Source organism: Acinonyx jubatus, chromosome B4, assembly GCF_027475565.1.
Source record: "Acinonyx jubatus isolate Ajub_Pintada_27869175 chromosome B4, VMU_Ajub_asm_v1.0, whole genome shotgun sequence".
Taxonomy (NCBI): domain Eukaryota; kingdom Metazoa; phylum Chordata; class Mammalia; order Carnivora; family Felidae; genus Acinonyx; species Acinonyx jubatus.
In genome coordinates this window covers 98,390,017-98,408,182 of record NC_069387.1, presented here as the reverse complement: position 1 = coordinate 98,408,182, position 18,166 = coordinate 98,390,017, and the positions used below count along the sequence as shown (strand labels likewise).

The 18,166-nt window shown below is 33.4% G+C and overlaps 1 protein-coding gene across 5 annotated transcripts in view; it reads right to left on the bottom strand.

The window, feature by feature from the left end:
* The window catches only part of ZDHHC17 (zinc finger DHHC-type palmitoyltransferase 17), a 108,110-nt gene that overhangs the window by 22,732 nt on the left and 67,212 nt on the right, over positions 1-18,166 (bottom strand). For all 5 annotated transcript variants that reach the window (XM_027071199.2, XM_053226517.1, XM_053226518.1 and 2 more), the window contains 7 exons: positions 16,956-17,056; positions 8,839-8,963; positions 7,696-7,758; positions 4,698-4,791; positions 3,739-3,822; positions 2,327-2,484; positions 1,540-1,634 (listed from right to left, as the gene is read on the bottom strand). In XM_027071199.2, coding sequence (XP_026927000.1) covers positions 1,540-1,634; positions 2,327-2,484; positions 3,739-3,822; positions 4,698-4,791; positions 7,696-7,758; positions 8,839-8,963; positions 16,956-17,056 — 720 coding nt within the window. The remainder of the gene's footprint in view (positions 1-1,539; positions 1,635-2,326; positions 2,485-3,738; positions 3,823-4,697; positions 4,792-7,695; positions 7,759-8,838; positions 8,964-16,955; positions 17,057-18,166) is intronic.

Here is an 18,166-nt window from a genome sequence, read left to right as displayed (position 1 = left end):
AGAGATGACAAACAGATACATGAAAAGATGCTCACTAATCTTCAAAGAAATGCAAATCAAAATCACAATGAGATAGCACTTCACATCTGCTAGGATGGCTAGTATCAAAAAGACAAGAACTAACAAGTTTGGGGAGTATGTGGAGAATAGGGATGTCTTATGCACTATTGGTGGGAAGGTTAAATTGTTGCAGCTACTAGGAAAACAGTAGAGTCCTCAAAAAAACTAAAGCTAGAACTACCATATGATCCAGCAATTCCAATTCTGAGTATTTGTCTGGGAAAAAAAAACAAAACACCTCAAAAAACAAAAAACAAGAAACTAACAAAAAAAACCCCACTAATTTGAAAAGATATGTACCGTCAAGTTCACTGCAGCATTATTTACAACAGTCATGACATAGAAACAACGTAAGTGTTCACTGATGGATGAATGAAGAAAATGTGGTATGTGTATGTACGTACAACACACACGCGCGCGTGCAATATTATTCAGCCATAAAAAATAAGCAAATCTTGCCATTTATGACAACATGAATGGACTTTGAGGGCTTCAGACTAAGTGAAATTAATTAGAAAGATAAAGACAGAAACCATATAATCTCACTTATATATGGAATCTAAACAAACAATACCAAGCTCACAAGGAATAGACTGGTGATTCTCAGAGGGCTGCAGGTGTGGTGTGGGCAAAACAAGTGAGAGGAGTCAAAAGGTACACACTTAGTTATAAAATTAATAAGTCATGGGGATATAATGCACAGCATTGTGACTACAGTTAATAGTTCTATGTTCCATATTTGAAAGTTGCCAAGACACATCTTAAAAAGTTCTTATCACAAGAAAAAAAATTCTGTAACTATGTATGGTGACAAATGTTAGCTAGACTTATTGTGTTGGTCATTTTTCAAGATACACAAATATCATTATGTTGTACATTTGAAATGTTATATATTACACCTCAATTAAAAAAAGGAAATATAAAATAAAACTATGTCTATGGAAATTTTTCTGTCATTCAAAGGACAAATAAAATAATTCACACTGAAAAGCAGCTGCCCTAGAGTCTAGAAAATTTCCCTATATACAAATTTCAATTGATTATATTTTAAAAATCATATTTCAATTCTCTGGATACATTCATTTATCAGTGAAAACTTGTAAAAACTTATGGCAATGTTAAAGCTGAATGTTAATGTATAAAGATTTCTGTTTATACCAAATGTTAGTAGATCAATAGAGTTAGAATTGTGCAAATAAGAAAAAAAATGTTACAAATTCACATGCAGTTAATGTGATGAATTCTACAGTTATGGTAAACTAACCAATGCTATGTCTGGCAGAAATCTTAGAATTCAGTAGGATTTCTAAGCTATTTTACATATTGCTAACCAAAAGAAAAATTCCCTGTTTCATATCCTATTGACATACCTAAAAAAAATATTTCTCTTTGATGTATTCACTAGATATTTGCTAAGTTTGGTTAGTAAGGAATTTTATATGCCAAAATAAAATATTAAATGTATAAACATGTACGTACTTGAATGGGCTTTCAATAGATGTTGTTGTGACTTTAAAGTGCTTATATCTTCTGGCATTCATTCTTTCATTTGTAGTGATACCTAAACATGATATCTAGGAGGTAAGAGAAAGCAAACCATTAACTCCCTCTGATGGAAAATAAGTTTTAATGTAAAAGAAGTTAATTCTCAAGGGGGAAAAAGTGGTGAAATTTGTTTCTGTTTTTCCATTAGGAGATTATCAAGCTTGTTTACATGGTATCACTTTGACTCTGGTGAAAAGTAGCCAGTTAAACAGGAAAAATGTTTAAAGCACAGGTTATTTGGCATTGGGCTTGGGGAGAGATGGACACTATGTACACAGACCACCTCTCCATGAGCCCCTTTAAAAAAGAGCTTTCAAAAAAATCCTTAATTTAAAAAAAGACTCTTGAATAAATACTGATATTTGTAGGTAATAAAACATTATGAATAAACACAAAACTAATGGCATCATCGATCTGAGCTCACACCTACATCCAAATGGATATAGCTGAATCAGGAACAACAGAAATACGTTTTGTCACAAGTAGTATTGAAAATTCATAATATAAAAAAATTCATACTATAAGAAGGAGAGGAGGAGGGAGAGTGGGAGCTAGAAAGGAAAAGTAAAGAGTAAAGGAAGAGGAAGGAAACTAAGTGGAAAATTTTAATCCTTGAAAAGCTGGATTGGTTGGAAACAGAATGCATTATTATCTTTCAACAAGGAATGGAGTTTTAAGAGTTGTCAGCACACTAAAGAACCAGCCATGTACTTGCACATACCTGGTACATCTGACACATGAGTAATACAGCCACCCACATGAAATGAAAAATACTGTTCAGAAACATCCAAAACATCCAAGGTGAACATGTAGCAATTTGAGTAATATATGTCCAAAATCCATCCTTGGTGTAAGTGGTCTCACAGTGGAGTCCCCAGTCTAAAATGAGAACAGAAGTTTCACATTTATTCAGTAATCATCCAACCACCTCACGAAGACAAGACAACTGCAAGAGGCACCACTTAGAAAACATGATCCAAAAGTCTAGATGTAACCAATAACTTTCGATACAAATTGTTTATACTTTTATACTTCTAAATAATCCCTTTCTACATCAGTGAAAAAATCAGAGCAAAGATAGAAATGGACAAAGCAGCAATCTTAAAAAACAAAAAAACTACTGTACTTAAATAGTATAGTTTTTATTTGATTGGCATTGCCTACATATAATGATTAACATCTTTATACAGAGATAAGGACATGCATATAAGTAAAAAAATTTTTTTGGGGGGGGGGGGAACATATAATAAATACAATGAGATCACCTCCGTGAGAGAGGCTTTTTCCAAAACAAAAGTCTCCTCTTTGAGAGCTGCTGCCATAAAAACTACTGCTGCTTTAGGCCGTATTCTCTCTCTGGTGTGTTGGGCCAGAAGTTAGGTCAAGATCTTTTATCAAATATTTCTCTCCATTAATCTCTATCTGAGGAAGTAGCCTCCTTTTTCATCAGGGCAATAACAGACATTATTCTTAACATCTGTGGGAGAAGAGGACTAGGAAATCATCCTTCCAAGTCCTATTTTTAAGCCCGGCTATAATATATATTATGATAAGTACCACCAAGCCCTGAAGCATAGCAACTAACATCTTCATTTAAACCCTTCTCAAACCATGTTCTCAATGTAAAAAACAAAACAAAACAAAAACATCATTTCCTCTACACCCATATGATCAAGTGAATGGCAATTTATTCTTAAAAGAGTAACTTTTAATATTCTCCAGTAAGCAATAATTACACCTTACTTTTCAAAATATTTCAAGTTCTGTGTGAAGTTCACTATACTTTCCCAACTGTCTGGTAAGGAAGAGCAACTAGCACAGTCACAAAATCTGTAAGCTACTAGAGTAAGGCAAGCACGTGATGTGAAAAATGTTGATGTATTTTACCCAGAAGCTTTGCAAAGCCTATTAGGCTAACATGTTTTTCACAATTAACTATAATTCTGTTGATTATGCTATATGTTGAGTATGTTTATAGTTCTATATCTATTTTTTCCTTATGCTTCAGTGCAGTAAGGTGTCCAAAGCCGTTCATTTTTAGTTAAAAGACTTATCACCATTATATTTTGCTAACATGGTAATACGCAAAAGTATACAATTGTCTTAAGAAGGTAAAAAGCTAATTGTACTCACAAGAAATACAACCATAAATCATCCAGCAGATCATAAAAAGCAAGAAGAATAGGTAGCCCATAAAGTATCTATGGTTGCCTGCACCTAAAGAACAACACAGAAGCAATTTTTTTCAGCTAAGAAAAAACAACTAGAAATACACCTTTTGGGGATGGGGATAGACAAATGCCATGAGAGGTGTGATACAATTTGGACAATAAACACATACATTACTTACTTGATTAAATGCTCCTCAGGAAAATAAATGTTTTAATAAAAGTCTTAAAATAAGAATGCTTGTAACTACACGCAAAGATATAAGGACTGCAATGACATTCATTCTGAAGTCAAGAGTCCCAATGAGCCAAATGAATCTCAATTCTGAGTTTTAATGTATTTTGTTTTGTGAGGTTTAAAATAACTCTATTTTATCTTTATTTGTATAAACCTTATAATCCAACTTTTTAAAGGCTTCTTCTCAACGGTTATGCAATCTCTGTAATGTTTCCCTGCTGTCACCTCATAAAATCCTTAGGGTTATCTCTCAGACCACTTAGTTCACCTCCTTGGACCACACCATTCTTGAGTACTGAGGTATACAGAATTCCATCAGTCATCCCTCTCTGCTTCTGTACACAACATCCTTCCAGATATTTTTATTGCCTTACTTTCTTCAGCTTAACTAAAACACAATACTATTCTGCCTCCTTATCGATTTCACTATTACCCAATAAAGAAAACAGGAAAGAGGCGGCACCAGAAAGACCTGATAGAGAAATATCAATCATTCCTAGACACTGGTTTTATAACTTTCTCACAGCTGAGTTGCTGTTTTATCAACCAGGAGATAACTGGGAGGAATGGGGCTGTAGTAGGGTGTAGGAATGAAGTTTCTAACATCTAATTTAATACTGTAATTCATTAGTTACCTAGAATAACTTAAATGAACAACATACCTAGAAATCATTAATAAAACTTACCTACACAGTTACCCACCCATGGGCAATGATGATCGAATTTTGCTATACAGCGGTTGCATACACCACAGTGTTTGGACCTCACTGGTTTCCGTATCTGTTAACAAGCATGTTAAAAGATTATGAAAGGCATTATACCAAAGAAAGGAAAGCTGAACATTTATTTTCTCAAAATACAATTAAGAAGAAAACAAAACTCTATTTCCAAAGGAACAAAATAAAACAAAAACCACTATTGTTTTCTTCAATGGAATTTCAATTGCAACAACAAAGAAAAGACAGGATAGGGCTAGTGTGGAATATGAACTCCTAAGAATGGGGCAGAACCATAACTTTACAAAAGTAATTAAGAATCACAGACCTATTTGCTATTGTAATGAATGGTACTATATTTAATTCACATCCCTCACATTTCTGATTAAAAAAAATCACTCTCCAGGCTTCCAAATGAAAATTTATTGTGATTAATGGTCATGATACTGGTTCTTGTTTAATAAAAGGAAATTGTTCCTTAGTAAAAGGAAGGTCAAATTCGAAGTGAATAAAAGAACCTCTTAAAATTCAAAGTCATTAGGGGTGCCTGGGTGGCTCAGTCGGTTGGGTGTCGGACTTCAGCTCAGGTCATGATCTCATGATCCATGAGTTCGAGCCCCGCATCTGGCTCTGTGCTGACAGCTCAGAGCCTGGAGCCTGCTTCCAATTCTGTGTCCCTCTTTCTCTGCCCCTCTCCCACTTATGCTGTTTCTTTCTCTCAAAAATAAATAAATGTTTAAAAATTTTTTAAAAATAAAATAAAATTCAAAGTCATTAATAAAATGTCTTCCCAAAGTTAACAAATCTAGCAAAAAGCAATAAGTGTACATATCTTTCTCTTTCAGTGGCTCCTGAGATCTCGGAGATTAAGGTACAGCATCTTTTCTGCTGAACTGCATGACCCATCTGAGAAAGTACACCATGCTTAACAAGTTTAGGGAGTCCCTATTACTTGCAAAAACGTAAAATACATTATTCAGCTCTTGACAAGTAATAAAAAAATTCATGTTTATGATGCCATACTATTTTAAGTATTGCGAAAAGTTTCTCCATTTTACTCTGAATCAGTCAAGTGACTAAAAGAACTCATTAGTGACCTCCGAAGGGCTACCCAGACCTAATGCTGGATACGTGACAAGAGCTAGTTATCAACCCATGCCAGAAACAAAATCTATAATATCCTTTACTGGTGTTTCAAAAAAACCACTGCCATTCCTCTACTAGTTTGCAATAGGTTAGACACCATTCTGAGGTACTAGGAAAAAAGCATAGGTGGACTATGTGGTCCTTACATGTACTAAAGTGATCTGTGAACCCTTAAAAAAAAGTGCCACTTATTCTTTACCACAGATATGAAATTAAAGCTATTTAGGAGAAAGAAGAAGGATGTATTAAACAAACGCTACCCCCACCTCCAACCCTCAGCTACATTTCCCCTTTGGGCAATACTTGTCAATGAATTCTGAACAAACACTGACAAAAGGCTCCTAAACATGATAGGCTCCTCAGTTCACTTACAGAGTAATTAATTCATTTTTAGGAAATTCTGATTTATATATGTCTTCTTAGGGACTTGTCTATTCATCAAAGTGAAGGACACCGATATTATGACAGCTACCTCTGTCAGTTTGAATTATCTATCCAGAAGTACACAGCTTACAATAACACAACATATAATAAAACATTTATACTATGATAATAAAAATAGTCTTGTTCTTGCCATCAGATATTTATTTAACAATGAAATATACTGAGTGACTCTATAAAGAATGTGTTTGCCATATGGCAAACATATCAGCCAATTCATTCTTGGCTTTGTAGAACAAAATAATATTTCCAAAGAAGAGCGGAATATAAAAATGTTCTGACCATTAAGGTGCCAATTCTGTAAATTAACCATTGTAAAGCATAGAAACAAAAACCTTTTTATAAAGAATGATTGAAAGTGTAAGAGAATCTAGTCGGCACCCTAAAGTTGTTACCAAAAGTAAAGCAGTATACATTCTGAATACTGAAAATCATAACTGTTTGGTCAAAGAATGTTAGGTGAAACAACTTAAAGGATCTGTAGAGTTACAGCTCCATTTCAAAGACCCACTCCATAATCCTGAATTAAGTCAATTATCTTGTTATTATTCACATGTTAAGACATTAGTTCAGTTGTAATGTATATCTTAAAAGTATAAAAGAGCATTTAGTTTCAGGTATGATTTAGGGATTATTTCTATTTTTACAAAGGAAAACATGGTTTAACCACTGTGGCAGTCTATAGATTTTTCACAAGAACTAATCATAAATATTAAGAAAATAATTAAAACACAAAACAGTATTATGCTATAGAAATCTGGGATGTCTATGAAAATAAACAATGTCAGTATTACTATACCTGATTCCATAAATAAATGCTATTTAGTTTCACTTATATCTTTCTTTATGACCTGGTTTGACAACTTTTAATATCAATGACAAAACAGTGCTCAAAGCTGCAAAAACACTCTACTACAAAGAGATTACTCAAACGGAACCATTTTATAGGCCGTGTTGTCTTAAAAGTTATCTAACGGATTTTCCCACTGTGACCTTTAAATAGAATAAATTTTTTCTTAAAAATACCTGGGAAAACAATATTAGAGAATCATAGTAAACCTTGTTAGTACTTTATTGCTTAGTTTCTTTGTTGAGTTACATATTAAGAAAGAAAAAGAGATTAAGGATGAATATGAATGAATGGCACCTCGAATCAGAAGTATAGTCCAGGTCTACCACCAGGGTGAATAAGCAGATTGGGAGGAGACATCTTTTTACCATCTTTCTTCTTGTACTACGGTCTAAAAGGCACTTGTGGGGGAATGTGGAGGGCCTGAAATGTGCTCAGCAGAAGAAACTGTTCTCCTTGTTCCCCACCCCTTCTATGCTATGCCACTGCCATGGGAAGAGAAAGGAAAGAATAAAGAAAAAAAAATACTACCAAACAGGTACTGCAGAATATACTGAGGTCCAGACTTCCTGTCTCTGCAAGTTCAACTATTGTCTGTGAATTAAAAAATATATATATTTTATTCAAACTGAACAATGTTCACCAACTATAGTGCCATCAATATGAATCACTAAACATGATGTTCATTTTTAATTAACCAATGTTTTCAGTTCAAAATAATAAAATCTTTCATTCATTTACTTCTGCTATTTCATTGTAATGTGAACACAAGAATTTTATTTCTTGGATATATGAAAACAACTCTAAACTTAGGGGGATACTCCTCTGAGAATACAACTAAGTTACCTACCCTAAGAACAGGACTATATAGGCTGTGATGACTAAGACATGAAAATAAACTTAAGTTCAATAAAGAACTGAAATCTTCAGAACTGGATTATGACTAAGAAAACCTAGCAAATCAATTAGCAGTAATGTCTAAAGAAAACTAAATATAAGGGTAGCAACCTCTCTGCAGCCTAGAGAAGGGGGGATTAGTCCCTAGGAACTTGCTAGTGCTCTAGTGTTTCATAGACAGAAATAATTCATTAGGATTTGTTTTGTTTTCAGAGACTGGATAAAATAGCTCTTAAGATAATTTAACTGCCTCCAGTCTAATTCTCTTATGTGACACCTTCAGACTGTCAATTTGGTTTCCTAAGTACCTGAGCTTTAGGTGAGAGGTGCTGTGGATTAGATATAGATATAGATATACACACACACACATATATACATCATATATAATGTGTGTGGTGTATAAAAATATTATTAAAACAAAATATGTGCACTATCAACCACTTTTTTGGTCTTCCAGTTACACATTTAACAAACATTTACTGAATTCATTATTATTTGCTGAGGGTTTACAGAGATGTTTAAAATATTGTACTCATCCCTCAAAGCAATCACAATTCTTATAAAGGACAGAAACATGAAATTTAAAAATGTCATGGAAGTGTAAGGACAGGCATTCAGGGATAACGAGGGTGAGCAATAATTACGCACAATCTCAGTTTGGTTTGAAACTTCTTTTTTATGTTCTAAAAGACAGTTTCTTTCTTTGTACTCTAATAACTGGTATAAATACTGATAATTTCACAAACACATGTGACTAGTTAGATTCTATCTTGCTACCTTTTTCTTTTGTTCTTCTGTAGCTTTAATAATCCCTGGATCTGATTTCCAAGATTTTCCAAAATTGTAGAAAAGTGCAACACTATTGGCAAGGAATGGAAGATGGATAAATAAAAAATTGAGATGTGACTAAAGTTAAGGAATCTAAAGCAATGATAAATGAATTACTATTATAGGTAAACTTATAATCTGTAAAATTTTACCATACGTGCTCACATGCACGCACACACACACAAAACACCTACCAATAAAAAAAAATACAAGCTGATTTATCTATTATTACATCAAAATAAATATACTTTTAAATTATGTTCATAACTGAATGGAAAAAGTAAAAATGTGATTTCTTTATAAACTTTAAGTCATGTAGGATTGGCTTATCTGACCCTTTAAAAAAGTCAGTGATGCATTAAAAATTCAGTGAATCATTATTTTTAAATGACCATTACGCCTTTTGATAAAAAATGAAGGGAATTCTCATCTTCAAAGTTATATTAATATATTGCTTTATCTCTTTGCATTAAAATCTTTATATATCTACTACTTTAGATATCACACCCATGCATTTAAAAGGCTGCTTTTAAATTCTTTCCATTGCTTTTTTGAACACAAATTGATCTTAATTTTAGAAAACTATTTAGAAACTTTCTTAAAACAGAAGTTTCCATGTTCACATTTTTCTACCTAATGAAAATGTAAGAAATGTACTAACCTTTATAAATATAAATGAGGAATCAAAAACTATTTTAAATAACACTAAGAAAAATAATGTTGCTAGAGCAACAATTTTCTGAGACACAAATATCTGAAATACTCAAATACCATTTTCAAGATTTTATGTTGGCACAAGTATCAACAACTAAGAATCTCGAGAATAAAGCTGGCTAAATGTATATGCAAAGAATACAAAGTCTGGTACTATTCAGGAGCAGGACCTTTATTCACTATAACAATTTCAAAAGGTGCTAAATGTAACTAAATAGCTCAGCTTCTTACAGCCTGTACTAAATTTGTGAGGGGGCTAAACAGCAGCTCAATAAATGTCTACAGTTTTGAAAGGGATATTCAAGAATTAAATATCAGATGAACTTAAACAATTTCTTTGCTTGGTCTTTAAAAGTGTGGAGATTAGATATCTTCAAATGGTAGTTTGAACTTAGCTTTAATAATAGGTCACACCAGTTAATTTTTAAACTTAAAAACAAAAATTTACAAACTCTCCACAAATGGCCTGGTTGTTCTTTGTAAAGGTTTAAAACAACTTTTTTTTTCCTGATTAAAAGAAAAAAAAAAACACACTAAAAAGTATAAAGGCAAAAATACCTCCACAATCCAGAGATAATTCCTTTTATATTCGGTATTCTGCATTTTTAATCAAAATTGAGACCATGGTGTTTTATGAACACTAGTAAAACAAATAACACTTATTAATTGACTATTTGCCATTTAATCTGCATTAAAACTACGATATATACTACAGTTATCCCCATGTTAACAGGTGACAAACCTGAGGCAGAGGTTAACTAAACAGTCCAAAGCTGCAGAGTAAATTAGAGGTGGAGGAAATATTAAAATCTGGGCTCTTTTTACCTGTGCTATTCTGCTTCTCCAAAGCACTCAGCAGAATATCCTAGGCCCTTAAATATTATGGAGACAATATCTTTGGGTATGAACATATTTAAGGCTTGATGTATATTTTTTATACTGTCAGACTATTTCCAGAAAGATATGCCAATTTATAATCCCGCTAACAATACATATTGCTTGACTACCACATTTTCATCAAAGAAAAAAGTTGTCAATTTTAGAAGTAAAAGAAGCTCTATTTGACTTAACTTGTACTTTTGCTTTTACGTTTAGTCTTCTAATTAAATAAAAAAAGAAGTACGTGTCGTCAATATTTTCATTTAAATGTTTATGGAATATTGTTTTACATTTAACTCTTTAATCCACTTGGATGTTACTTTGATGCCTGCTGTGAACTGCAGCTCTGATTTACCATAATACCCAACAAAATAAAATAAAAACAGTAAATCAAATTAATCAACTATCTACAAAATACCAGAGACAGCTTCAAAAAGGGGAAATGCCACACTATACCATAAAGTTCAACCTGAGGTCAAGAAAAGACAACAACTCTGGCGAGGCAAGCTGTTTGGGGTTGTTCTTAATTTGTATTAAGTGGTATGGAACATGCGGATAAGAATAAAAAGGCAGAATTCCCATTAGTCCCACCCTGGCCCTCTGCTATGGACTGAATCATGTCCCCCCCCCCACATCCCCCTACCCCCCAAGTTCATATGAAGCCCTAGCCTCTAATGCAACTGTTTCTGGAAATACGGTCTCTAGGAGGTAATTAAACAAGTTAGTAAGGGTACGACGCTAATCTAATAGGACTGCAGCTATGTAAGATTTAGAAGGAAGAAAGAAACCTCACTCTCTCCCCCTGCTCTATGGGACATAGGGAGGAGGTGCCTACCTGTAAGACAGGAAGAGAATCCTCACCTGAATATAATCATGCTGACATCCTGATACAGAAGTGTGAGGAAATTAATTTCTGTTGTTTAAGCTAGCCAGTCTATGTTACTTTGTAATGGCAAAGATCTAAACATCAAAAGAATTCACTTTTCTTTAAATTATTCTATAGCTTAAATAGAATTTCAATCAAAATTGCATTAGGCTTTTCACAGAACTTAAACAGCTAATCTTAAAAAATTTAATCAGAAGCACAAAGGGCCAAAAAACTAAAACATTCCTGAGAAACAAAAATGCTGGGAAACTTGGCCTAACAGATATCATGATTTAAGAAAAAAGCTTTAGTGGGGAGGTGGTGGGAGGGGGTGAAACAGGAGAAGGGGATCAAGAATACACTTACAATGGTGAGCACTGAGTAACGTATAGAATTGCTTAATCACAATTATTGTACACCTAAAACTGATATAACTGTGTGTATTGGAAGGAAGAAAGGGAAGGGAGGGAAGCAGGGAGGGGGGAATGAAGGAAGAAAAGGAGAGAAAGAGAGGAAGAACAAAGGAAGGAAGGAAGGAAGGAAGGAAGGAAGGAAGGAAGGAAGGAAGGAAGGAAGGAAGGAAGGATAGATATAGTAGTAAGATAATACAGTAGTGGCACAAGAGATCAATAAACTGAACAGAGTAGAGAAAAATTGATAAATATCAAGGTTGATACTGCAACTGAGTGAGGAAAGGGTATGTTGGAGCAATGAGTTCCCGAAAAAGCAGAAAGGAAGACACACACACGCTCCCCTCACATCATTCATTATACAGAGTAGTCAAATACACATGAATTAAGAAATAAATTAGAGATTATCTTTAATAACTTCAGAGACACCTGCATATGTGTGTGTATATGCGCGCGCGCACACACACACACACACACAAATGATATAGAAGAATATTTATAGTAATGTTGTCAGAATTCACCATTGGTGGTGACTGGATACCTGAAGATAGGCATTAAAAAGCTTAGAGACTATTACAAGTAAACTAGAAAAGATACACACAAAAAAACTAAAGAAGTCCTCTAACAGTAAACTACAGGAAAAAATGCTTAAGAGAAAAATGCATAGGAGAGGATGGTGAAAACAAGAATTCTTCAATGTCTTCATTTTTATATATGTAGTCATCCCAGTTCCAGAAGAGCTTCGTATCTATCTTCAGTTTATGCTTAAAATCTGACTGAAAACTGATTTATTTTTAGACATAAAATTTCTAATAACCTATCATCAATATTTCACAAGTGGTGCCAACACAATAAACAACTGATTGTACTGGCTATGACTGAATTTCGGAGTTGTCTGATTATAAGAGAAAAATGGTCAATGAACAACATTTTCAAATAAAAGGACAAGAAACAAAATAAAATCAGTCATGAATCTAACACAGAGATAACAACTGTTAACATTACATGTACTCACTTTTCAACTCTTATCCTTTACACATTTTAAAATTAGAATCACTCTGTAAATATAATTTATTTTTTCACTTATTACATCCTAAGTATAAGCCCACATCAAGTCTTAGAAAAGCATTATTAATGGCGATTTTATCCCATACTATACATAGCTAATTGATAAAAACTATTTCCCATTCAGGATGGATACTCAGGTTGTTTCCATTTTTTTTTCCTATTAGTACTATGATAAACAGCTTTGTAAATACATTTTGATCTTGTCTCTTATGATTTACTTATGAATGTTTAAGGTTTTTTGTTTGTTTGGAGAGAGAGACAGAGGAGGGAGGGAGGGAGGGAAGGAGAGAGGGAGGAGGGAGGGAGGGAGGGGGAGAGAGAGAGAGAGAGAGAGAGAGAGCATGAGCATGCACATGGGGGGGGCGGGGGAGGGGGACTGAGGGGGTGGAGAGAGAGAGAGAATCTCAAGCATGCTCCAAGCCTAGCACAGAGCCTGACAAGGGCCTTGATCTCAGGACCATGAGATCATAAACTGGGCCGAAATCAAGAGCTGAACACTCAACTGAGTCACCCAGGCACCCCAGTTAAGGATATGTTTAAAGCTCTTTCTACATGTTGCTTTCCAGCAAGGTTTAAAAACTTAAAATTATGTTCACATTTGAAGATACACTGTTATCACATCAAAAAGGTGGGTGCTATACTAGACTCTTGATAACCTATCCATATGACTTTGAGCAAGACATACAACTTCTCTGAACCTCAAGGGTTCCTTCCATCAGTTGGAAAACAGGATTAGGATTTGTGTGGTTTTTCTAATCTCAAAGAATTGCTCTGAGAACCAGGTCACATAATAGATTTGAAAGAACTATAAACCAAAAAGCGCTGAATAAATATAAGGTATATAGGAGATGATAATTACTATTTTTTTAATGTTTATTTTTGAGAGAGAGATAGAGTGTGAGTGGGGGAGGGGCAGAGAGAAAGGGAGACACAGAATCTGAAGCAGGACCCAGGCTCTGAGCTGTCAGCATAGAGACCGACATGGGGCTCGAACTCACGATCCGTGAGATCATGATCTGAGCTGAAGTCTCTTGCTTGATCAACTGAGCCACCCAGGCGACCCTGAGATGATAATTATTTAATGAATAATAGAAAACACTAAGAACTCACTTGTAAGAATAGTTTATATCAATATAAAATTCATTATCACCACAATAACACTTAAGTTGGGTATATTATGAGAAACTAAAGTTTATACAGTTGATCCTCATGCCTACTTCCTATAAAATTTATTTGTAACCCTAAAATCAATATTCACGGTACTTTTTTAGTCATCATGGGTATGTGCAAAGTAGCAAAAAATATGTATCTCCCTATGCACGTAATGCCAGCTGAGTTGAAAGGTCTATTCTGTGCCACACTTTTGCCTTTTTGTGTTTTTTGTTGGTGATTTGACTGTTTAAAATGGCCTCCTAGTGAAGTGCTGAGGTGTTATCTCATGTTCCTAAACACATGAGGACTGTGATGTGCCTTACAGAGAAAATATCAGATATAAGCTTTGTTCAGGCATGGGTTATAGTGCGGCTGGCTGTGAGTCCGATGTTAATCAATCAGTGATAAATCTTAAATTTGGTACTGAAACAGAAACACATAAAACCAAGGTTATGTACTGACTGATGGACAAAAATGTGACCAGAGCCTGACATTTTCTTCTTCTCCAGAAGCAATAGGTTTAGTATTTGCTAATTCAGTGTTTGCAGCAACTTTATAGAACATAATTACCACAAATAATAAAAATTGACTGTAACTCTTATTTTCCACAACTAGTCGAATCAGTTTTAATTACATATGCAGTCATGAGTTGCACGAGGAAAGTGGTACAAGCAACAACAGAGAGGCTGAGGTCAATAAGAGAGGCAGTCCCTGATAACAGCTGCTATTTTAACTCTATATCTTAATCATTATTTTATATCATGAACCTCATGACTCTTTCCTGCCTAACACCCCTTGTGCTTCCATTATAAATTATTCTGGGTTCTTTCTGTTTTCTTCCTATAGGTTTCTTGAGTTCCTATCTCTGGTCTCAGAAGTTTAATACTTAAAAACAAAAAAAATATAGCTCTAATATCATATAAGGTCTAGAGATATGGTTCTTTTAAAACATAGATAAGTATAAAACAATTTTTTATAATCAGAATTTAAAGTTATTTGTGATTTCATTCCACATTCCATGAGTAGCATATACACATATACAAACATCTGAATAAAAGAAACCATAAATGCACAGTTAAAACTGATGTAGACAGACACAATGATCCAAAAAGTCATGCAGAAGATAATAACACATACTTATTTACATTTGTTACATGTCAGGTATCCTAAGCTTTATTACATTCATGCTCAAGACTTCTGTGAGACAGTACTATGATCATCACTCCTGTGCAGACAAGTATGAAACTTGGTATTTTCATACTATAATTTTTATTTGAAAAATATATGCAATTTGTTCAGTGCATCTAAAAAATGAACTATATGCCAATCTGTTCTAAAGACACAATTATTCAAATAGAACAAGTTAAGTAGATTTGATTGTGCTGACCTTCCTCTCAAAATCTACCTCTCACATTCTCAACTCCCTAGCTTAGAAACTTGCATAGATATTTATTGTCTCCAAAAAAGGAACAAAAAACTCAAATCAGACTACATAAAACTCTCTGGCATGAAGTTTTCAATATTTATAATTTACTAATTTTCCAGCTTTTCTCCACTTATATGCACAGCAGATTAAGAGAACAGCAACAGTCTAAAATTATTCTGAAATGTCAATCTGACTTTTTTTGGGATGTAAAATTTACTGTCCAATTTAGGAAACAAAGTTAGAAAGTATGTCTGGAATACTAAAGTCATTTCAGAGGTCAGTGCTTTTTATAAATTTAAAATAGATGAGGTAATGAAAATAAGAAGATCTATTTTACTTATACTAAATGTTTCAATAAGATAATTCTAATGGTTAATAAATCTTTGAATAATGTTATGTCAAAGTTTAGTACAATGCAGAATGAGCTAGTGAAAACTGTCACATGGCAACATTTCAAAAGATACTTACGCTAAAAAAAAATATTTAAAAAGCACTCCACTTTCTGAAAGTAATCATATAACGCTGTAAAAACGTAAGACTGTGCCTCAGTCTCAAAATAAGCATTTTTTTTCAGTATTTTGTTTTTGTTTAAAACACAGACAACAAAAAGAACACAATGTTATAACATACACGACTGTGAAGTGAAACTAGATAGTAATTAAAATCGTTCAGAATAGCTATAAGTCACCAAAAACTGCATGTTACTTAAAATCTACTTTATATATTTTTATAGTAATGTTTTAAAAAATGATTTTAGTAGACATTTGTGAAATATGTGCCTTTATTTTAATAAAACAGACTGTCTTACTGATTGAGCTTTTTCTATGTAAAAATATCAAAAGGTGACCCTGTCCTTATTTCTTTGATACACACACATGCACACACACATTTACAATTTCAGATTATATTACTTTTGTAAAAGTATACTACATTGAAATAATTAGCAAATATTTGAAGATACAGCACAGCGTGCTTTTTCATAAAGCAAAAGGAAATTAACTGTAATCCTCCATAACAAAATAAAAAGTTGTGATATTAAGAAAATATTTAGCGTACATAGTCTGGTACTAAAACACGAAAATCACAGTTTAGTAAAAAGGTTTTGAATGGGTGTTATAGAAGCAGACAAGTATGTGTTTCTATCCCAGCCTTACCAGAGACTAGCTGTGTAGCCTTGGGCAAGGATAACAGCTTAACCTATTTAAGCCTAAATTTTCTCATGTATAAAATGGAGATAACAATATTAACATATAGAATGTGTACTAAACGAGTACAAAGTATTTAAGAAAATACCCTTTAAACACTCAAATACTAAATAGTAGCTACTATTATTATTTCTGATATTGTTATTAAAAGCGGCTGTCAAAAGCAATCTATTAAATATGAAACATTTAAGAGCAATATTTACATTGGTTCACACGTTATTTTTCTAGAAATATTGTTCTACTGCAACACATCATGGATAGTTCAGTCCCAAATGTTAAATTATTATAAAACACTCATTTAAATAACAAAATTTGCTTTAGATAAGACCTTTATAACCAAAGGATATCATTCCAAAACCAGAAGAACCATGTTACATACATCCAAAATTTGGTTGCCAAATATATTCCAAGAGGCAATGCACTATGCATTGAATGATCAAAAAAGGATCTGCAAAACACAAGTTTTATAAAATTTGAGCTCTAGATTTCCTTGTAAAAAGGAATTATTTATTTAAATGAAAATTACACATGTTCCACATAGTAAACTCTGGTTTAACCAAAATCCAGACATCCAGAATGCTTAACTACCAAGACCATTTTTCATGGTAATCAATAATAAATGAGTTCACAGCTGAATGAGTGAGCAAGATTCTGAGGATCCTAATTTACCAACAGAATTATATTCTATTCTAGATATTTTTCAGCCTCAGAATTTCAGTCTACTTCTATTCTCTTAAGTCCATAATTCACTTCAGTATAGTTAGTAACTCTATCATTTAGCATATTATTCATCAAAGATGTATTATAATTTTGACAAATGAGTACAAAGCAATCCTCAAGTTTTTCTGTTTCACTATTTCTCCTTACCTACACACTCCTATTAAGCTTTTAGTACAGCTTTTCAAACAGAATGAACTGGCCAATTTAATGGATTTGAAGGTCATTATTTACAGAATTTAGAATTTGGGAAAAGTATTAATGAATTTTATTAAACATAGGCAGGATCAACTATCCATGTAGGCTATGTGTGAAGTCTTCCTATTTATAGGACCCCTTGGAGCCCCTAGAAACACTAAAATGAGATTAATTACCTAGAATTAAGCCTATTTCTGAGAGTTAACAGACTCTATGTGAATTATTTTCAGAACTCTTTTTTTCTTTTTTGTTGGAAATTCAGGTGAAAACAAAGTACTAAAGGAATGGAGATTAGGTAGGAAGTTCTAGATCATAGACAACTGCCTAGGTTTGCTGAATAGGCAACTTTAGAAAATGAGATCTAAGGAGAAAAAAAAGGGAAAGATCACAATGTTTTAAAGAAAAAAGAGGGAGGAAAAAATAAAAAGGCTGAGCGTACTTCATATGCTCAGACTGTACCTTACTACTAAAATCAAACCTCCTTCTTGCATATTGCTTATGACCAAAGAAAATATAACTCCTATAAAAAGGTAAGCTAAAGCTATAATTACCTAGAAATAAGCAATATGTATATTAGTTAGGTCAACGAACTCAATCTACTTCTACCGAAATGTTTTTAAATTGTATCTTAGACTTCAAAATT